Genomic DNA, 23,441 nt, shown 5'->3' with positions numbered 1-23,441 from the left:
GTATCCTGCTGTTTACAGGACCAGAGGCTTGCTGTGGCAGTGTGCAGCATGGAGCCCTGGCAACAGCCAAGCGCCGAGCAGAATAAGCATGCTTGTAATGAGTTGTGAATGGCATCATTCGTTCCCCTAAGAAAAGGGTATGGGCGTGTGTCTCCTCTCCAAGCAAGTTTGGAAGCCAATTCATTAACTAGGAGTTCAGCCAGTAATGACCACAGCAGCAACTCCACTTTGATAATTTGTAGGCACATAAAATTGCCCAGACAAGAGGCAGTACGCTGCTCGCATTTACTTGTCAGTCAGCTTGTTCTTCTACTAACTATTGAAAGAATTTAGGCTGTATAGAATTAGGCTTTTTCGTTTCATCTATTGTGAACCACTAAAGCAGTGTATTGTATGACTTTGTCCTAAACAGTTATTTGCACACACAAAAAAAGTTAGATTTTTCTAAAAATTAAAGCCAGTACTTTTGGGAATAAAGTAACTAATAAAAGAAGGTTTTATATTTGTTCCTTTTACTTTTTACTTGTTCATTGTTAACTTTTATATTCCATGTTACTACGTAAAAATAATTTTCTTCACTGCATCTGTTTGTTTTTGCTATTTTATCCTTAACTTGGTCACCCCAGCTACGAGGAAAGGGCTCTGTACCTTGAAGCAATAATTCAGAACCACAGAGAAGTGATGACTTTTGAAGACTTTGCTGCTCAAGTGTTCTCTCCAACTCCCAGTTATTCCCTGGTTGGCTTGGGTGAGTATCCCTGCCTCTACAGATTAGCATATTTATTTTATTTATTTCTTTTCCCCAAATGTCTACTTTTTAAGCATGTGAGATTTAATTGAGAGATATATAGAACTTATAGGGAAATCTATTAGCCTATTCAATGTGTAACTGGAAAAGAAAACATGTTGGATGAAGGCCTTCCATACACTCCCTCTAGTTGGAGATCTTTCTTTGAGTTTTGAAACTACATATGTGGCATGTAAAGAACATGAGATAATTGGAAACGTTTTAGTTTTTAATATAGTCCGAGTATTTAGGTATCTTATATCTTAATTTAGGTATCTTATATATTTAGGTATCTTATATCTGAATTTAGGTATCTTATATATTAATACGCAGGGATGAGTGCTTGTTGCCAATCACCAACACACTATGCAATCTTGGACCAAAAATAAAGAAAATATTCAAACATTATGGGGGAGATTTATCAAACATGGTGTAAAGTGAAGCTCGCTCAGTTGCCCCTAGCAACCAGAGTCCCCCTTTAATTTTCCAAAGAGTCTGTGAGGAATGAAAAGTGGAATCTGATTGGTTGCTAGGGGCAACTGAGCCAGTTTGACTTTTACACCATGTTTGATAAATCTCCCTCTGTTTCAGCCTATATTAAGTTAAGGCCTCTGCTGGGTCTCTCTGTGTTTCCTAATTGCTTCAATTGTTGGTTTGTTTGTGAATGACCCAGAGATGGCAGCGGTGTTATCGGAGCTATTGATAGAGTTGTGCCAATGGTTTGCACAATTTATCCAGGTGAGCGTACACCTGTTCACCTTATCCTCACTCCCTTTGTTTTACATGTATTGCTGCACTAGAAGGCACCTCTTCTCTCCTATCTCTTTCTTTCTTGGTTGCTAAACACTCCCTGTGTAGACAAAGAGTTACATTTTTTCAGTCTCACTGCAGCTGTATGCGTTAAGCTTTTCAGCTCCCCCTACTGGTGGCTGCAGGTAGCTGCAATATTATCTCTCAACTCCTTGTCAAAACACACAGGTCTAACCAGTATAACCATATAACAATTTAGCAAAGAATTGTGAACATTCACTTAAAAAATCCAATGAAGGGAACGACAACTTTATTATACGTATAAGAGGAGGTTTGTTGTGTGTGGTCACTTTCATGACTTTTGACTGGGAGCCCCTTAATCTTTTTTTCTTATTATGTCTCCTTTGCTACAACTTATATAATACGGTTTGTATAAAGTTTCACACACCTATCGTGTGAAAAATCGTTATATCGTTCAAATTTAAATTATCGTTCTGTGTAGTTGCAGGCAACGATCGAAAAATCGTTCGTATTTTGTTGACCGTTGATTTAGATCTGGACCTAAACTTATCGTTAATCGTTTGCTTATCTTTCGCTGTAATTCCACGTTCAATCGCTCAAGTTCCGCAATTGTTCACTAGTCGTTCAGTGTAATTGCCCATTGTTCATTGTTTTGCTGGGATAAGAAGGAATAAACGATCATAGCAACGATCGCAATAATAATCGTAGTAACAATTGTAACGAACGACCATAGTTCTGTGTAATATGGTGAACGATTTCAGGTTAACGATAAACATCTCGATAAAAATCGTTTGCGATCATTTATCGTTAGTCATTAATCATTAAAAATCGCTCTGTGTAATAGGACCCTTAAAGGTGTGATGCTAAACAGAGAAGTGAGAATTTCTGCTTTATCTGTGATTTGGGGTTTGGTTGCCAGGCTGAAAGCAGAGGACAGATTGGCCATCACACGAGAAGTCGTTTCTGCTAATGCTAAACAGGGATTATACTGCCCAGACACCAAGGTCAGGGATTAAGGAGACAAGAATGCCCGGGTGATGTGCCCATAGGACAACTGTAAAGTTCTATTGTTGGTGAAATCAGCTAGAAACACCAGCATGCCCCTGTGCTTTTATATGTTGTCCTTAGTTTTATAGTTGTCAAACTTTAATGGAAGTGTGGGTCATTCTAGTTAAAATTGGAAACTAGCAGTATTCCCTTGTGTGCGGCCTCTTGCTGGGTTTATGAAGTCCAGAGCTTTTTCTCTGCTGCTGTCTTGTACGTGTTTATGGCCGTGTCATTACACTGCAGACAGAGGTATTTACTGCTGCTGACCTGCTATATGCTCTTCGTATAGCACTGTACTCACTTGTATCCAGGACAGTGGATTTACAGCAAGGGGATAAATTCACTCTGCATTTGTAGTGCATGTCAGAGACATTAATTGGGGGGATTTCCTAGAAATTTTCTAGAAATGTCCCATATCTGGTTATTAGAGATGAGAGAACCTGCCAAAAGTTCAGGTTTACAAGAACCTGAATGATTGCCATTTGAATCCCGCTACCTGCAGAAGGTGGATGCAGCCTGAGGACTGCCTCAGCATGTTTGCTCTTCTCTAGTGGTTATGTCTCTAAGACATGTCAAGAGTTTGAAACCTAAAATCTCCAGCTCCTATAAAAACCTTTCCTTTATTGGGTTACATGGAAAAGCAACGCGTTTCGGGCTATTGAGCCTTTATTCATGGTTTTGGTAATCGCCCATATATGTGGTAGGGACAAGCAAGGCTCCATGGTCCCACATCGTCAAATGGAACACTAAATAGACCAATGGCGATTCTGGCGTGCTGTACAGACATCACATGGTGCCTGTATTACATGGAGGACATACCTACATGACAAGAATCTTAACCTACTGTGTTTCCTTAAAAATAAGACAGTGCTTTATATTTTTTTCCCCTCAAAAGTAGGCACTGTGGGGGAGATTTATCAAACCGGTGTAAAGTAGAATTAGCTCAGTTGCCTCTAGCAACCAATCAGCTTTCACCTTTCATTTTTCAAAGAGACTGTGAGGAAAGAAAAGTGGAATCTGATTGGTTGCTAGGGGCAACTAAGACAATTCTGCTTTTTACCAGTTTGATAAATCTCCCCCTATGTCTTATTTTCGGGAGGTGTTTTTTTTTTCTCTTCCCCACCCCTACCCCCCTCGCCTGGCTGGGGGGAGAGAAATAAAACAACCTCCTCGGACTTCCCCAGAATACTCACCCCAGAACCAAAAGCGGCAGGACTAGGGTCAGGCATGCAGCGGGATGGGCATCAAACGCGCAATGGCAGGACGTGCGGAGGACATGGGGGCCATGGACAGGCTGCCTGTGACGCCAGCTTCGGAGGTCCACGAGAGAATTAGGTGAGTCCTGGGTGGCAACAGGCGGCCTTGCTTTTGGGAGGGTGCCCTAGCTTAGAGTAGTGGGTGTCTTATTTTCAGGGGTATGCCTTACTTTAGGCTAGGGAGTAGAGTAGTTGGGGTGTCTTATTTTTGAAGGGTGTTTTATTTTCGGGGGAAACACCTGTAGAAGTAGTCTACGAACTATATATTGGGAGATTAAAATGAATGAAGTCTGCAGACTCAAACTTGGTGTAACATTTCTAGCTCCAGGAACCACTGCAATTTGTAAAAATGCTTGTAATTTTTTTTTTGTTCTCTTTATAAATGGGATTACCACTTGTTACCAGTAGTACTTTGGTAAAGTTTAATTGTATGGGTTGAATTGAGCTGAGACATGTGCAGGTCACACTGACTTAAGGGCAGAAGTACATTGTGTATTGAATTGTGCTCCTCCTTGTCACTCATCTTCAGGCTATGATGGCATGTCTGTCATATTGTCATATTTAGGGAATGGGCCGTCTCTGCCGTCTGCTCCGAGTAAATGGAATTCATCAGCCCAGATACATGTCCGTCATTAGGAGTATAAAAAGCTCCTATCCCTCCTTCAGTTTAATTAATAACCACGCTTCTAGACATCTTGCTTTTCTAATCTCCCATTTGGCACAGTTCATAAATATCTCTGATCAGAACTGCAGTAGTGAAGAAAAGAAATTAAATTCAGTAAAATAAATCGTACAGAGAATCAGCCATGCGTCACTGTCCAACATTGCTGGCCTCCGTCCTTGTGCCTTTCTCGAGCTTTGTTCGGAGATAAGAGCTGTGTGCATACACTTGTATTGGTCGCCAGTAGCAGCAGGCAGAAGGCTTTGGAGATAAGCAAGCTGGCAGAAGTAAAGGGAACCGATGCTATTTACATAATCGTACCCTGCTTCCTGGAGAGGCGTCAAGAAACATTGGGATGGCCTCTATTTATCTTTGTTGAACTGGAATACTAAGCAACATTGGGAAAAGCGCCTAAGTTAAGGCTTTTCATTAGCACTCATTCTCTTTTTTCCCTCCTCTTTATTTAATAGAAGTGGGACAGGTGCAAACTTTTTTTTTTCTTTTGCTTTTGAACTTTTTGCCAAATTTTGTACGGCTCAAATTATTTTAAAAAAATAAAATAAAAAAACCCTTATGTAATTATCTTGTATGACGAGTGAGATGTACTCCACTTGAAATCGATTACTCCCCCCACTCATTATTTTTAGAAGAAAATATTCTTGTTAACAGTGAGTGCCTTACATGAACAGCAATGTGTGTGCGGGGGCATACTTTTTACGTAGACATCTCTTTGTAGCAATCATAAATCACAAGAAGATTATGTGTATTATGTGATTATGTGGATTATTAAGTGTAAGTAGTGGCAAATTATAATTTAAATGACGTGGACAACTTTTAGTAACAGGGCTTTCAGCTTCCTCTCATAACAGTACATGGGGATGTGCAAAATGTATTCACAGTGAAATTGGTCATCATCCAAGGTGGCCAAGCTATGAGCAATCGTCTAAGCTCAGGTTTGATCTACTAAAATACAGTTCTGATGCATTGGTGATAAAAACCATAAACCTAAATCCTTCTAAAGGCTCATTTGCCCAAATTTTGCACAATACATATAACTAAGGGGTTGCTTAGTGAGGATTACCCCATTACCACCTGCAGACCTCTTCCCCACCATTCTAAACTGGCGGAGCTACCATGTCAAAGATGGGGGGGCTTTTTTCATTTTAAAACTTTTCAAAAACAGTGCCCCTTTTTACCTCAGTTTGTGTTTGGTATTGCAGTTCTGATTCATTGAAGTGAGTGGCGAAGAGTGGTGGTGCTGTTTTTGCAAACAAAAATAAAGTAGCTATATTTTTGTAATGTTTTTTCATTTTCATACAGTGAGGGGGCATACACATGTTCCGTGATTACACTGCGTGCATGGGAGATGTGCTAAAGAGTGTCGTCACAGAACTCCCCAGCATCATGATTCTTTTTAAATGTTTGCGGGACTATACTGACACACTTCTGTAATTCTCCTGGAGTCCTGTAATTCCGGCCTGTAGCACATCATCTGTGTACGGACCATGATCAAGGAACCTGTAAGTACCCCCTAACTTATGGTCATGTCACAAGCTGCAGTTCTCTTGAAGGTTTAAGTAGGCGTTCCTCGAGAATTGCTTGCTGACTTCCTGCCACACCTCTTGCCTTCTCCAGAGGTGGAACCTGTAGTTCCTGGACCTCAGTGCAAAATCTGTTACAGACCCCCTATTTGCCACAACCTTCTTAAGTGTATCTACCACTGTACCCCTATATTTAAGCCCCTACAAAGATGCGTCCCCTCAGTATCATGCTTCCATCACCTTGCTTTACAGGGGAGATGGTGGGTTTTGTCACGCGGTATTGTGCTGGGGTGCTGTCGGCTAGACCAATCTTTAGCCAACTGCTATCCTTTGTAACCCTTCTGGATGTACGTTTACCCAGTTTGGCCAAGCATGCATATGTTTTAAATGGGTAGATGGGAGTATGCCGCTGCCAGCCAACTCTAGGAGCAGCTTTTTTTCCCAGGAGAACAAAAGGATCAAGCTTTAAAATTCAACATTCCCGATCATGCTTTCCCTAACAATATCTGGTAGAAGACCCCCATACACAGAGGATGGCCAGCCGGTCATGCCAAATGTGACCGGTATGACCGACCTTTCTTACATTTGATGAATATAGAAGTTTGACCAGAAATGGCCAGAATTCTCGGATCAGTCACTGCACACCACTGACAAAACCCCTTTATAAATAACTTTCTGTATTCTCTGTATGGTAATACTAATATATAGTCTGTTCCCGCTGATGAATACCTGATTTATCAGAACTGCTGATATTCTGCCTCCAAATATTAGGTGACTGAGGGGAGTATTCTTGGCTGTAACCGGCTTTAGAGCTACTCGCACACAGTACACTGAGGAAGACGTTACGCCACTAATTCAGCAAATTGCTACTAGAGGTTTGCAAGCTGTTTGTGGCATTAGGTATTTGCTCTTTCTAGGCTGAGTGTTGGTGCTTATGCACAATGCACATGATCATTATGTAGAGGGAAGTAGATGGAACCTCCAAAGGGTTAATTACATGGGGACTGCCGACCGCTGAGAGGACTGATCTAATCACTGCTGCCTCCATGTACATCTGTTCACTATGAGGTCATTCTGCATGCTAATGATTTGCCAAATGAAGAGTAGGGATACGCTTTATACTAATGGAGGAAAGCAGTTTTACTCTATACCTGTTACTCCAGACACAGATATAAAGGGGCTTGTCATCTCCTAGCACTACAATGCATCAGTATTTTACAAACCTATGAGGGAATCAGAACCATTCCATTTATTTAATTATTTTTAATAATTTAATTTTATTATAATATTTCATACTTCTAATTTTTGTAATCTATTGTTTCTTTGAATGAACCTCTCATCCCAGTTCACATATATGTAAATTTATGACTGTGAAAACCTAAAGTTCACATCATCAATGTTGATACTATAGACTCTTTAACTCCTAGCCCAAGGCATCTCGCCCCCCAGTCAAATGCTTCCTCTAATTGACTCAATTAGGTATATTCTTGTCACCTTTCAGTCCACGTTAGATAGAACACATCCTTGGCTCTATTATGGGACATTAGCATAATTATATGTACGGGTAAACATGTTGGGTCATATAGTTGACAATTTGCATAACTTTGCCACTAGGCTATTTTTTATTTGCCATGTTAGCGGGGTTAGTTAGTGGTGAGGCCGTAATGAATATGTTCTTCTATATTAATGGTATTCAATTACATGGCTGAATTAGGTTCTCATTATAACTACAATTATTTTATCATTAGGGTTTTACATATATAGAACCAGAAGTAATTCACTATGCACAGGGAATACAAGAGGACATTCCGCAAACGTCCCCACCTTCATTTGCTATGTATGTTGTCCACTAATTTTATTACAAATTTTATTTTATTGTGGCAATATAATCTGCAGAATAATGGCTTGTCCTAAGTGCAAGGCGAGCAAGGTCCAGGGGAACCCAAGCTAAGCTACCATACGCTTCGTATTTCAATCAGCATTTTAGTCAAAACTAGAAAGGGATCCAAAACACAGAAGAAGGTGCAAATCTCCATTATAGCTTTTCTCTTTGTTGGATCCTTTCTTGGTTATTTTGGCTAAAAACACTGACCAAAATGCTACATGTGAACCCAACTTTAAGCTTCCCGGTATGTCAGAAGTTGGTTTCCACAGGGCTGCATAATTGTGTGTAGGATAGGGGGGTCCTCCCAACAGGTGACCCATTTGTTTTCAGGAGATATTCTGCTGTTAGAGATGTCTGGCAACGTCCTACTGTCTCTATTGAGAACACATGAACAATCCGCACAGTATGGGGAGTTAGTTGTCAGCCCAATGAATGCTCAGCTGACCATTATTGAAGGTATATGGCCACCTTTAGACTATAGAGCAGGGTTGTAGACTTGGCACCCAACGTAGACGTTGTTCTTACTAAGGCTGAACACACTACGTAAGCATTGTAGCACACACCCTCTACCTCAACCTGTATGGTTTTTATCAAAAATATATATTTTTTAGCTGGAAACTAAATAAAAAGTCAAGAAAAAAATTATGCACAATTTTATCTAACTTCAGCTATAGTTACCGAGTAGTAAGAGCAATTGAATGCCGCATTGTAGTATGGATCTTAGCAGTAAAGATTCCTGGACAGACCCCTGATTTGTGACATTTGAGCAGAATACAGTCACCCTTTTCTTCCAGTCTACCAGGAACCCAATGTAGAGCGCTTACATTGAAAAGGGCAGAGACTGCAAACGTCTGATTCAATAAACTATATCTGCCATTGAGGAGTTTCATGTGTATCAATGACAATTATTTCTTTGTTGTTTGGCTCTAAAATAGAACGGTCTTTTTAGAGTCCCTACAGCTGAGTAATTGATCTGCCACATGTATGACTATCCACGGCTTAACCGTTTAGAGAACAGCAGTTGTGCATCTACAGTGCTGTCCTGGGCGGAGAGGAGCCCTGCTTAACAGCTGTCATAGCTTGAGGGTGGGCTGGCGTCTGGAGCGGAGCGGAGGGCAGGGAGGGAGGAGGAGGAGGAGGATGCTGCTGGAGATTAATTATATATCATCATTCTTTCACTTCCAGCATGTCCATGCATTTTATTTTATAGCCAGTTGCTTGGTTCTTTATAGTAAGTGTCGAGTTAAATACCTTTCCGCATACGATGATTGCAAAATTACATCTTAAAATTTAAAAAAATAAATAAATGTGTGTGTGTGTGTGTGTATATATATATATATATATATATATATATATATATATATATATATATATATATATATATATATATATATATACAAACTTTTCCAGATAGGTTTGTTAGAGTAGTTAGCTAGTGATAAGTAAGTGTATTTTCTGATGCGCTTTCTTCTCCATAATCAAATAAGAATTGAACATGTCCTAGTAAAACAATTCATCTGCTCATCTCTCCAGCCGTCAGCAATATGACTTCTGCTACCCCCAGTCCCAGTGGATCTGTTGTTCAGTGTCCGTTCCCCTTCGCTCTATTGTTACTCCTTGCAGCCCCCCTCCCTCTTGCCCTCATTCATTTCTGACCTATTGTGTCCTTTTCCCTTCTAGATATCTTCTCCCCTTCTGTGCCTACATCTGTTCTCCCCCTCCTCACCTTTTCTCTTTGTCCACCCCAAACATTCCCTTCTCCAAACCTTTCAGGCTGCTTCTTTTTTCTCATCCATCAAAGGCCGTGCTGGCCCTCCTACAACAGGACCCTTTTTGTCTTCAGCAAACTTCTTTCCCTGCTTTCTGAATAGTGTACTATCGGTATGCTGAATGCCAGCAATACTTTGCTCGGTGTTCACCTGACTCTGGTGCTGTCATTCCTTACAGTACTGGTGGCAGCTTCTAATATCGTATAGCAAAATCTGATTCTATATGGTGCTTTTAAGATCTTAAATTGTTTTAACACAACCTCTTAAGCTCTTGATGCAAATTAACGTTCAATTTCTGTACACATATAGTAAATCCAAAATTGATGCTTTCCAGTAAAGTATACGCCAAGAATGATTGTTCAATGATAATCAAATTATCAGACGTGTATCTATCAGATTTTTAGAAATGATGAACTCAAGTTAACAATTTAGTTTACTGCACCTGTGGCAATGCTCTCTCATGCTGACACTACTATAAGGCTCTGTCAGCAGCACCACAGAACTGAATTATTTGGTCTAATTTTCACTATATACCACATATATACCGCTCCAGAAAATATGAGTATGAATGTGTGTAAAAAGTGTGTAAATTGTCTTTGTTTCCAAGGTGGGTTGGGGGGTAAATGTAAGAAAGAAAGAAAAAAAAAACCCACAGGATTGATGTGGTTAAAGATGACCTGGTCTAGGCAGATTTACAGCACTGACCTTAATTTCCATTCTTTAATGGCTTGTTTTTACTCTCTGGGTTGTTCTATTCTCTGACTGGTGGCTTGCGTGCAGTAAAATTACTTAACAGGTATAAAAAAAATAAAAAAAAAAGTTGCAAGCAACTATTCAGCTATGTTGGACACACACATGCAGTTTTTGATAAAGCTTTTTGCCATTTCTTTGACCCAATCCTAGAGGCCTGCCCAGCAAATGGGACAGAGAGGACCTGTCAGCATGGATTGCCTACGAAAGTAAGATGTGTATAGATACAGTAGGGCACCTTACCTGGATTCAGTTTTGTTTTTTTTGTTTTTTTTAATTCATTGTCCGCCCCAGTGCTCAAATGTTTAAATCCACAGTCCGCGAATGCCCTGCTCTGTGCGGCCCATCTGTCACCAAGTGGCCTTACAACTGCCCACCCTTTTTCTTGCTTAAGTCTCCTGGCTATTTCCCCTGCCATGAGGCTGTGCTTACACAAGACTTCCTCACTAGGAGAGAGCTGGCTGTATCCCAGTTTTCCAGGCGTTCCTTAGGAGGTATCCACCCGCTGCACGGAGCGAGCAGACAGCGGGAATCCGACGCCGATCGTTCTGGTTCTCACAAACCAGAAATCCGAAAAGTCCGCTCATCTCTACTCACTAAAGATGAGCGAACATCGAGAATGCTCTAGTTCGTCTAAAGGCAGACACTCTGCATTTACTTACCAGTGGCTGAATAAGTTAGATGCAGCCCTAGGGAGTCTTGAAAAACACAGATATATCCTATGGTTATTTTTTACACAAAAAAGGGCAGGCAGTTACAAGAGCAGGAAGTGTCGCCATGTTTAGGAAGGATGGGTCTTCCTGGGCGCTTCCAGCTCATTTGCATATGGATTAAAACTGCTATAGGCGGTAAATCTACATTAGGTGACCCGTTTGCATGTGGGCTTATTTTAGTTGGCAAATCAGTGCTGACAGGTCCTCTATAAATTGTTCCTTTATATTTCCCATTCTTTATGAGCCCACCCTTGGCTTTGGCTCAAAGAAATGCATCAAAAATTGCCAACCGTACAGAATTTCTGACTCTCTTGATTAAACCTAATCTAAAAAAGTTATGTGGTATTGAAAGTTATCTCACTAATATGAGGAAAGTGGGTAAAAAAAAAAAAATGTGCTGTAACATACCCATGGTTCACTAAATAGCCAAGTGGGTGTCACCATTTGGAATGCGTGTCCTTACACTAACACTATCCAGTCACAGCTAACCGTGTAAGCACACCCTCCCAACTGTTAATACCCAGTTGTCTTTTTAGTTAAAAATTTCTATAGCATAGATGAACAACAAAGCGCTATAAGAGAAGATGTTCCAAAATTGTTATTTCATGGGGAATATGTGGATTTACCAAAACAGACAGATCAGGAGAGACCACTGTAAGAATGTCAGCACACCCTCACAGTAGTCCAGCTTTATTCCAGTCACTGTAAATGATTATATCTTAGCATTGATGCTGGTTAAGGCTGCATTCACATGTCCCGCAAAATAGGACAATTTTCCATTCAAATGAAAGCAACTATTCACACGATTCGTGCTGCGACCCCCTCCGTGAAGAAATAGCACATGTCCTAATGCGAATCGCAGCACAGAACGGGGAGTAGTTGTCTTCTGCGCTCCTGTCATCTCTGCCTCCGGTCGGCGCGGGGCTGCACTTTGGGGATCCATGCTGCGATCCTCTTCCAGTCATCGCGGCACAGATCATGTGAATGAGGCCTAGGAATGACATTCACCTGCTGTACGTTATTTTATTGCTGGTCTACTTTAGTAATGTATTAGTATAAAGCTAGTATGTGTAGTGTCCGCCTTTGCGGTATAAAGCATTAGAAGAGGAGGCAGGTTGTAGTCCTATAACCATGGAGTAAACTGGAGCATTATCACGTTTTTTTTTCCCTTCTGCTCGTGAGTGTGTGACAACTTGAAATATGAAGTAAACATCCCCGGCAGAATGCGGCTAGTACAGAACATTGGTCATCCCTGTGGGTTTGCTTGTAATTATGAAGGATTATGGTATTGCGTTCTAGGATGTAAACTAATCCTTTTGACTTGAAAGGAGTGATCTTTTTTTCCTGTGCTATAATGCTTAATGAAAAAGAATAACAGCCAGAAGCCATCTCCTGTAAATAACAATGCTTCCCGCCACCCCCAGCCCTCCGTTTCCATCCCCTTTTACTTACTTTCTAAATGCATGTCTTATGTCTTATGAAATGCAGAATGCCGCCACTTAATGCTCTGATAATTCAACTATAAGTACAGTTTAGTGTCCATAAGTCATTGGGTAACAAGGATATTCTATTCTCTGAGGAGGAGGGGTCCCGTATTCCATGTGACCCATCAGAGACCCTTATATCTGTTGTTCTGTTATAACAAGAGTTGAGCGAACCGGGTTCGAGTCGATCCAAACCCGAATGTTCTGCATTTGATTAGCGGGGGCTGCTGAACTTGGATAAAGCTCTAAGGTTGTCTGGAAAACATGGATACAGCCAATGACTATATCCATGATTTCCACATAGCCTTAGGGCTTTATCCAAGTTCAGCAGCCACCGCTAATCAAATGGCGAAAGTTCGGGTTCGGATCGACTCGAGCATGCTCAAGGTTCCCTCATCTCTAGTTATAACATTATATTGCAGTTATTGGTCTATGAGATTTATATCCTGTATTTGAAAAATGGCGACAGGTAAGTGTGACCTAAACATTGAGCTTTGGGATAAAATGCTGGACGCCCCATTGGACACAATGTCCCCCATGATTGGCTTTCAGTATGGCTCAGTCCACTCAGTTGGAACCCTTTATTTAGTGTATATGCCTAGAATGGTAGATCTGTTAGATGCCACCATAGCCCTCCATTTGGCCTCCATTGGAATGGTTTGTATCAGCAGATTATGCTCTCCTATAAAGTGGCCTACTGCAAATAGAAAACCTAAGTATACCATGCACTATACTGGTACAGGTGTCGCAGTGCTCTAGATATACATCCCTATGAGAGAGTTCAATGTAATTGATACTAACTCTGTGTATTGAGGAATGGTGTACCAGTGATTCAGTCTAGTAGGCTGCGTACTTACCCAATCACATTGCCTTTCTGTATTGTGTGTTGCTCTCACTTACATCTATCCTAGAGTGTATCCGCTAAATGCCCGAACCCTCTTATAAGGCTTATAGCTCAGATGCTCCTCATGTGTTGTACTTACCCCTTGTTGTTGTTGTTTTTTTCTCTGTTCTTTCCTTTCTTGTAGATTAGAAAATGTCTTACACGTTATGAATAAGGTAAGAGTTGTACACATAGGGGGCTGCACCAGTAACCCTAGCTTGTTTCACTGGGGCTTCCTTTTTTTTTTAGAGTAATCTGCTCTTATTATAAGGCTTGTAAAGGGGGGTGCGAAAGACAAAAAAAAAAAAAAAAGAATCCCTTTAAATCAAAAGAAAACAAATTCCCAGAGAAGCTTCTCTGAAACAAGTGTTATTGGGAATGAACACCTGACTGTAGTGGCACTGACAATAACTCTGCACCATTAGTAATTCCCCCTGCCCTTGCATGTCTGAGCTTCAACGGAAAGGCACATTCTTTTTCCTTTTCTCCTGCTTCTGTTTGCTTGGGGCGGAATCTGACACCAGCACCTGCCATACTGGAACACGTCTTTGTTGCTTTGCACTTTTGTTTGAATTGCTGCAGGGGCGCCAATGGGAGTTAAAATCCATTTACTTTTTCTTTTGCCTCTCGCTCTTTCGTTGCCTCTGTAAGCTTAAGAAGCATAGAATAGGATCTGCAGATACACAGATAAGAATCGGCACGTGCTGTGCTACTATAGCCCTTTGAGTTAGCTAAACTTAATAAGTACCTTTCTTTTTTTTCTTTTTTCTTTTTTTTTTCCTTTCTTGGGGGAGGGCAGATTGGGCTTCTGAATGGAACAGCTGGGAGAGGAAAGGCAGACAAAAGAAGAGGAATCATTGAGTGCTATGAACCTAGAGATTGGAGGGAATAGTGTACAGAGCAGGGAGCAGGCTGGCCACACGCCAGGTGTGACCTTTGCAGGCTTGTTGGCTCTGCTTGTTTGTCTGGGCAATTTACAATTCAGCAGTAGGACTGAAAGATAGTGACAGCATACTTGTTGTATATAATGAAGGACGCAGAGGAAGCCTGGTCTGAGGCATAATGATCAGAACTAAAGCTGTAACCTCAAGGGAAGGGGGGGGTGGACGCTAAATTATTCCTTGGAATGCTAAGAAACAAAAGTGCATGCTAAATCTCCCCTCTTATGAGGAGCGATGCATAAAATTGTGTTCCTCGCTGGAAAATTATAAGGGTGTTACTAGTCGCCAAGCACTTTTGTGGTGATATAATGAAAAAAAAAAGGCTTAGGGTGGGTTCACACTGCGTTTTTGCAATCCGTTTAACGGATCCGTTTTTTTTAACAGTCAAAAAAGTAGTGTCAACAGTACTTTATTGTGCGTCAAAAAAAAACGCATCCGTTGTGATTCGTTTTTTTTTATAATGGAAGTCAATGGGAAAACGGATTAAAAACGGATGCACACAAATGCATCCGTTTTCTGCAATCCGTTTTTTGCAAAAAACGGATCAGTTAAACGGATGCTGAAAACGCAGTGTAAACCTAGCCTTAGACGGAGTGACTGGACAGGCCACTGGCTGCCAAGGTGGCATCTAATAATACTTTATATTCTGATAACAGTATAGTCAGTAACTTGGCCCAATACTAATATTTCATACATATACATAATAGCCAAGTGATAATAGTATATCCGTAGTAGCTATAAAACGAACCCATCAAAATTAGCAGACGGCCATCACTATAAATCTCATCTAAATAGCTCCTGCAGAACCAGCGGGCGAGCAGCATGTGCCATGTCTGAGGAATAAGAGGGGATAATCTCCATAGAAAAGCGGACTTCGGTTAGATCAGATTTATAGTAAAGTACGTGATCTATATACAGATAAATTGGCCCTAGAAAAGTTTAAAAAAAAGTTTCACAACCACTTGCTTTTAGAAAATTTGCGCTTTTATTCTTTTCTATTTGCACTTTGCTATCTTTATATCTTTATTATTTTAAAGTTTTAAATGTCATTTAAAAAAAATATATATATATATATATATATATAATTATGTATTAATTTAAGTTAAATGTTATTGTTAAACATTGACCTTTTTATTTTTTTGTTTACTTTTTACTTTTACTTTGTTTACTTCTTTTTTTTGCACTTCTGATTAATATTTCTTTAAGTGTCATCTTGCAGTGTCTGTTAGCGCACCCCGTCTGGGATAAAGCGGGTTAATTGGTTTACAGCTTGGTGTGGAAACAGACCTTCAAAGTTTCATTACAAGAAAAAGGCCAAGTAATTAGAGTTCGTGCCAGGCAGCTTGCAAGTGGAATTACAATATTTGTATGAAAGGCTTTATCTTCTGTGGTTATTACTTGCTCGTTGTGCAGCTGCTGTCTCTCTATCAATCAAGATGCTTCAGAAGAAGCTTCAAGGTTGATTGCATAGTTAAGGATTTGCCAGAAGAAAGTTTTGACTGATGGAATGTGCAAAGTTTTCGGGCTAATGGAATGTTGTGAGTGCTTGTACGCACCTAGGTGTGGCCTGCCTTTACACAATCCGGCCTGTTTGGACTGCACCGTTCTTTATATGCACAGGAGCAGTATTGTTGAATAGCTAGCATGAATGCTGCTTGAGCTTGCCCAATTGGCTGAATTTGTATTAATTTGACCATCTGCCATTCTGTTTAGCTGCAGGAACATATGATACAAAAAGCCGCTCCCTCCCCCTGTCTCCATGCCCCGAGGGAACACAAAAAAAAAGAGGATAAAGAATTTTCATTCCTAACCCCAGACTAACAAGCATCTGCATTTTTTCACAGAGCAGTTTTCTTTAAACATGAGTGAATTAGATTTTTTTTTCCATTTGCTGTGCTTTGGTTGATAATCTATGATTATTTGTACTTTTTTTTTTTATTAAATACAGCAGACGTCGGTCATGCTGCAATTCAGTACAGTATTCAGTACAATTTGCCCCTTTTTTTATTTTTTTTGCTAGATTTTCTAACATGAAAAGTGTCACAATATCAAGCTCATATAGATCTCTTCATGTCTTCTTTTAGATTTCACTGACCATATCCATCCATTTGTAGGGTTGTTTTAGCATTTCATTGTTTTGATCTATTAAGAAAATATATAATAACAACAAAAATATATGTATTTATTTACCTAAAGGGGTTTTCAGGACACAAGATCGAAGAAGGGCAGGAAATTTGAGAGCAGAGTATATTTTTGGAGCTGTTTTTTTTTATCCTGGCTATTCCTGCCTCTTGGTAATTTTCTAACCCAGGATACCCCATTCAGTACATTCATAAATGTAGTCCTCCTGAGCAAGAGGGAGCTCTTTGTAGGGGTTCTCAGTTTAGTTACTATTACATGAGATAGTATATGAGACTTTAACTACCTCATGAATTTTTAAAGCCTTTACATAGTGCCTTTTCGCTCATATTTTTTCATATGTTGCTGCCCATTGGGATAACCTAGCAAACAGCGTATTCTTACCATTCTGTGCTCCTCCATTGTTTTCCTACATCCTCTTTGGGTCCCCAGCTGACCGATCCAGTCTCCACTTCCGAGACAGACTGGTCTGTGGGTGACAGGACCCTCAGCCAATCACTGGTAGAGACAGTGGCCATGGTAAGTATGTGCTTTTTAACTGTAGACATCAGGTCATTTAAAGGGGGTTGTACTTTGGTCAAATGTAAATATATTGTTTAGCAAGTTTAAAGTGACTCTGTACCCACAATCTCTCACCCTCCCATCACACCGCTTGTATTGTCTGATAGCTGCTTTTAATCCAAGATCTGTCCTGGGGTACGTTTGGCAGGTGATGCAGTTTTTGTCTTAAAAAAAACACTTTTAAACTTGCAGCCCTGTGTCAAATTGGCATGGCCTACAGTGTCTGTGCCTTAGACCTGCACCGCCTCTCCTTCGCTCCTCCCCGCCCTCTTCACCATTAGGAATGGCCCAAGCAGCATTTCTCCTATTCATCACTTGTCTGAACACTGCACATGTGGTGGATCGTTAAGGCACCTGTGCAGTGTTCAAACAGGTGATGAATAGGAGAAATCCTGCCAGGGGTCTTCCTAATAATGAGGAGGGACAGAGAGACGATGCAAGCCTAGGGCTCAGACACTCTAGGCCACGCCAATTTGACTCAGGGCTACAAGTTTTAAAGTTGTTTTTTAGAACAATAACTGCATCACCTGCCGAACGGACCCCAGGACAGATCTTGGATTAAAAGCAGCTGTCCGATGGTACAAGCGGTTTCGGGGGGGGGGGGGGGGAGGCAGATTGTGGGTACTTTAAAAGCCCCCAGCAGTTGGGGCCAAAATAGCCAGGTTATTCCCTGTTTTGTGGATAGACTTAGGGGTTGGAATAAGCTCTTTAAGATGGTGGTTCATTTCAACCTTTTTTTTTTACAACCCTACATCACATTACAACCGTTACAAGGCACGATAAATCTCATGGCCTCTAACATCTCCTTAGATGTGCGTCTGATAATGATAGATTTTACCACCAAACCAAAAAAACATTATGGATATTGGTGGCTTCAGAACATCATTGGGGAGCATTGACATTTGATAATCCAAAGACAAGTTGATTTTCAGATTGCACAGATGTATTGTTTGGTATAATGGTATAACTGCACCCAGCTAAATCCCCTGACAATGATCTTCTGACCTCTTGGTGGGGAACAGAATGGAGGGAGAGGGTTGAATAGGGGCTGTATAAATACTTTGCTGTTTAGGGTATATCATTATGTGGCCTCACACTGTGAATGTGGGTGGCAGGTAATGACCTTATGTCTTCCAAATTGGGTCAAGCTTTAGTAAAATCTTATTGGTCTATTGTTACATTATGAAATACTTGCAAGAATCTACACACTGCAAACTCCATCAAAGCATCATGCATTGGTTTAGCATTTCTAAAGCAAGAAATAGAAAGTATGTATGTAATATAAAGAATAATAGACAATAGCTACAGATTGTGTCGATAGACATTGGCAACATGGACAATGCACACTGGCAAAAAGGGGTTTATCTGGTTAAGAAAACCCATTTTCTCATACTGTGCTAGGGAGTTAATGCAGGAGACTACCCTCCTATTTAAAAGGCACATTTATTAGCTGGACCTTAAAGGGATTCTGCCACCTCCAAAACACCCGCTAAACTTAAATTATCAGTAGATTATAAATCAGTAGAGTATACAACGCTAATTCTATATCTTTTATATTTTTATCTTTCTATGTTCTTGCTTTCCTTTGCTATAAGTCACAAATTAAGAAGTCTTAGTCATCCTCTCCATTATATTCTTGAGCTAAGTAGTCCTCTCTATGCATCAACATGCCCAGTATGTAGGCTTACAGCAGGGAAATACAAAGGAGTAGAAAGCTACAAATTACAAATTTGGAATCCGCGTCCTATATCTTACTTACAGATGACTTTTAGGGTTCTGAGGAGGGTGGGTTGGAGGAGATAGAGTCTCTTTAAGCAGCTAGAAAGAGAAATTTTTAGTCTGGAGGACCCATCACAATAATTCATTACGTTTATCTCATTTAGGGTACCTTCACATGTAACCGCAGCAGATTTCACGCTTCAAATTTGCAGCGAAATCCGCTGCTGGTCTAGTGCCATTCATCCCTATGATAGCACATACTTGCGGTGGGATTGACATCTCGCTGTGAGTATATGAGTAAACCCCCCCAGCCGCCACATGCAGCCGCGTCGCCGAGCAGGTAATGTATGCTCTCGGCGGCGGCGGGGGATTAGCTTGCATACTCACAGCGGCATGTCAACGGTTTGCACATCGAAAGAATGGCGCCGTCACGGGAAAGCTGTGCAACGGTCCTTTTTTGAACCGCAGCCCTGTTCCTGCCTACAGCGTTGTTCTATTCCAGGGCATCAGCTGGGGGTGAAGCACTGGAGGAGGACCAGCCTGCCCCTCCTTGATGTGGGAACCGGTCCCCGGTTCAAAAAAGAGGACGTTCTATAGATGTGCACAGTTGCACAGTAAATTATTACAAAATCTCAATGCCATACATTATATTCAGTTCTGTACATTTTGCAGTTGCTGTGGCAAGTAGTGCAGCTTTCTGCAGCTCATCTCAGTCCTGAGTCCTTCTGTTATGCTTACCTCTCTGCGCTCCCCCAGTGTCCTGATGCGGCCTCTCCAGTGTTTCTCGCTGACTGCAGCCTGACTACTTCCAAGACTAGCACATTTCAGGAGTGACAGCCTGCTCAGCATATCACTGCCCGCTGGATTGTCCTGTCTCAACCAATTATTGTCATTTCTGAGAAGAGTTTGTCTTGGAACTGACCGGGCTGCTGTCAGTAGGGGAAACACTGCATCCACATTTTTTTTATTTAAAAATAAAATACTGGATAACCCCTTTTAAAGACATAAAACATTGTCACTCACAATGATGAGTGACAATGTGGGAGAAGCAATTAATTTAACCTTTTTTTTTTTTTTTTTTAATTAAATAATTTGAGCATAACTTTTAGGGATGGGTAAAATATAGATTAAACATATTAAAAAGATTTACTAATCCACCTAGGGCAGCATCATTATATAGGATGGGTACACTGTTGTTGAATATGGCGCTACATCACTGGCACTTTGTCAAATAAGTTTATACAATAGTTTGTATAGCAGTATATATACTGCCCACTTTTTTTTTACTAATTTTGATTTGTCAGGGAAAAAACAAATATACAGCAGTTGTATAAATACACTGTATTCGTCAACTTTTTAAAAAACTAAAATTTCTGGAATGGAATGAAGTGGAACATCGGTGGCTAGTATAGTTCATATGGCCAAGCCTTGATCTTCTCCACTTGTGCCTTTAAATTGCATTTCTGTGCTTCAGTCAAAGTCCCAGGAAGTCAAAAAATTACAGAAAGGCAGCATAGCGGAGAAAATAATAGGAAACGTACCCATCATTGTGCCCTGTAGAGCTGCTCTCAGGTCCTGCTGACAGCCGCCCGTGTCCTGCTGCTCTCCTAGCTGCAATGTCACATACCTGGCCAATCAGTGACTGGGACGGGCAGTCGCTCAGCTGGCTGTGACGTTGCAGCTGGAAGAGCCAAGTACGTGAAATACCCCGTTTCTATCAGAAAATTACATCCAACGGCCATTGGCGTCTCGCCAATGGCCCCTGTATGTAATTTTCTGATAGAATCATCATTATATAGGATGGAGCTTTAGGTCCTAAGGGACCTTGAATTTATATTTGTAGTCCTTAGACTTGTCACGAAATATATAGGGTTCATTTCCAATGTGTTTTATGAGTGAAGTAGCTGTCCAACTTGTCCGGCGTCTATTTCATGTGTGCGGCCAGCTTTAGGAGAACCTGGAGTTATGTTCCATGCAGAGGAACTGCCGAGCTCCGGGTGTTCCCATCATATCACAGATGCTAGAATTCCGCCTTAACCATCCATAAATCACCGCAATCCCCTCTACTATATTATTAATTAGGTAATTACGCAGCACATCCTGCTTTTCAGGACTGGAGCTGTTTTGGATTTGTGCATCTCTTCAGTATTCTCTAGTGCAGCATTTTCACCGGCATCCACTTCATTATCACTTCCCTCCATTGTGCTGGAAGGGTTAGCCGGGAGATTTTTTTTTTCTTTTTGCATGTGCCGTTGTTTGCGGCAATATCTCATGATTTAAAGATGATGCATAAAGAGAGTAAGTGATGAAATTAAATTCCCTCTTACCGTACTGCCCAGAGAGACTGTGCGCCAACTGCAAGCAACAACACTCCTCGATTGCAACAGACATCTCTGAATTCCTCGGTGCACGGTTATAATTGTTCTGGGAAAGATTTGTTACTCGCAGGCTTTAATTTTATTCATTTTCTGTTATGTTTAATAGCTGCTACCTCATCTGCTCTCATTCAGACAAGCTATTTTGTCATGACCTTCAGTCATCTTCCTCTTCGGGGAATAATTGCGTAGTCCGTTAATGTTGAAAATATCAGCGTGCGAGATCACGTAAGCTGCTGCCTCAACCTGGGGCTCGCAGGATCTCATCCTCCCACTGGTTTTCATTTATGATTTATGCTTTGTTTGGGTACCAGAGCCGAGGTGTACAAACCTAAAACCTGCTCCCCATCATGAAATCACTGACAGTAAGCTTGCTCTTTTCTGCTGTCCCACACATTTCATGACTTTTTTCTCTTACTTAGTATTTGTATTTACTTATCAGTGGTTGTCTCCTTTACTATATACTTTTGGACAGCACTGTACATTGCTGTACATATTTTAGAAGTGAAGGAAAGTCTGCTTTGGTTTTTCTAGAAACAGCACCACTCTTGTCTGTGGTTTGCATCAGATACTGCAACGTATCACCAGTCATCCCCTTAAAGGGATTGGTCACTTTACAGCTTTCATTTTTCTAAATAAACATAGTGTTGCTGATTTATATAGTATATAAATTTATAGTTGTTAGTCCAATGCCACAGTGCTGTATATAGAAGCCATTCCCCCTTAATCCTCCTTTCCCGCTTCTGGCTGAAAAGCTCCACTGTCCATGAGATGGCTTCTGATGGAGGGCCACGTGATGTAGACGTTCCTGTGGAGGAGGCAGAGTGATGTATACTGGTCACTTGACCCTCCATCAGAAGACCTCATATGAGCGGAGGAGCTGTCCAGCTGACAGTAGGCATTGGAAACCAGTGGCTGAGAGCTTCATTATACAGCATAGGCCCTGAATTAACATGACTATATAAGTTACTGCGCTATTATCAGTACTACATACATTTAATTGAGATAAATCAGAGTTAAATCTGACCCGGTGCTGCCTGTTTGTTACAGCTGATAACCACAGATTAACCCCTTAGATGCCACGGTCAAGATCAATCACAACTAGGGATGAACAAATTTATAGTAGTAGCAAAGCAAAGGGCTACTCTAGGCTTGGTCCTTGGCTTGTCAGCCGTTTGTCTTTGAACTCTGCGCCGATCCTCTCTGGGTGCCTGGAAAAGCTGGATCCAGTCCTGGGAAACTGGGAGAAGTTTCCCAGGACTGGATCCAGCTTTTTCAGGCACCCGGAGCAGAGCAGCACAGAGTTTAAAGGCAGCAGGCTGATAGCCAAGCCTAGCGAGTGGTTTGGTTTGCTAGTACTGTACATTCGTTCATCCCAAATCCCAACATCTAGTTGGTTAGATAGTAGGGCCCAGATACTCATTAAGTATCCAAAAGCACCAATGTAGGCATTACATATCACTTCAAAAGGGGTAGGCCAGTAATTCTAATCCAATGTATCACTCAGATAGTAAATCTGACTACAGTGAGCACGCCCCAAGTAAGGAGGATCCCTAAAACATTGCTATGAGCCTGTGAAGATGCCCTCTTGGCTGAAGACTCTGTTGACCTGTTTGACGTCAATGCAGATTGTTATGCACTTATGATGTTCTTATAGGTTTCTTAGACGGTGACAACCATTACCTGTTTAGCATATTATATGGTTATTGGTAAGTATATTGGAACTCTTTTAGGAAAACCTACTGCAAACGATAACTGAAGGTGCCCATAGCAGCAAGTCAAGATTCTGTCTTTTTCAAAGCAGGTCTGAGCGATCAGATTGATTTCTATGGGTTCTCTGCATCTATTCTTATACATGAGTTGGGTTTTACGTCAGGAGTTTGTAGGCATCTTCCACCGGCAATATCATTGATGGACTTCATGCTTTTCGGTCCATATGGAGGAGGGACATTACTTTGGTCGTTCAGTTCTTCAGTGTAGAAAGCAGACATCTGCCGCTATCCATATATCTGCAGGCACCTGGCAGCTTGAGATAACGTTACGTGGATAGTGTCTGAAAGAATGCAGCTCATGATCCAGCACTGAATAACATCAGTCAGCCTAAAGAAATGCTATCGGATTACCAATTTTTGTGTAAACCTGTTGACTCGGACGTCTCT

At 41.1% G+C, this 23,441-nt stretch overlaps 1 protein-coding gene across 3 annotated transcripts in view; it reads left to right on the top strand.

The window, feature by feature from the left end:
* RALGAPA2 (Ral GTPase activating protein catalytic subunit alpha 2) overlaps window positions 1–23,441 on the top strand; it is a 206,921-nt gene that overhangs the window by 178,936 nt on the left and 4,544 nt on the right. For 2 of the 3 annotated variants that reach the window (XM_069955233.1, XM_069955234.1), the window contains one exon: window positions 627–748. In XM_069955233.1, the coding sequence (XP_069811334.1) occupies window positions 627–748 (122 nt within the window). Of the gene's footprint in view, window positions 1–626; window positions 749–13,692; window positions 13,724–23,441 lie in introns of all 3 variants that reach the window. The other variant, XM_069955235.1, reaches the window with a different exon arrangement.

This window comes from Dendropsophus ebraccatus, chromosome 15 (assembly GCF_027789765.1).
Source record: "Dendropsophus ebraccatus isolate aDenEbr1 chromosome 15, aDenEbr1.pat, whole genome shotgun sequence".
Classification (NCBI taxonomy): Eukaryota; Metazoa; Chordata; class Amphibia; order Anura; family Hylidae; genus Dendropsophus; species Dendropsophus ebraccatus.
This window is presented reverse-complemented; position numbering and strand designations above follow the sequence as displayed.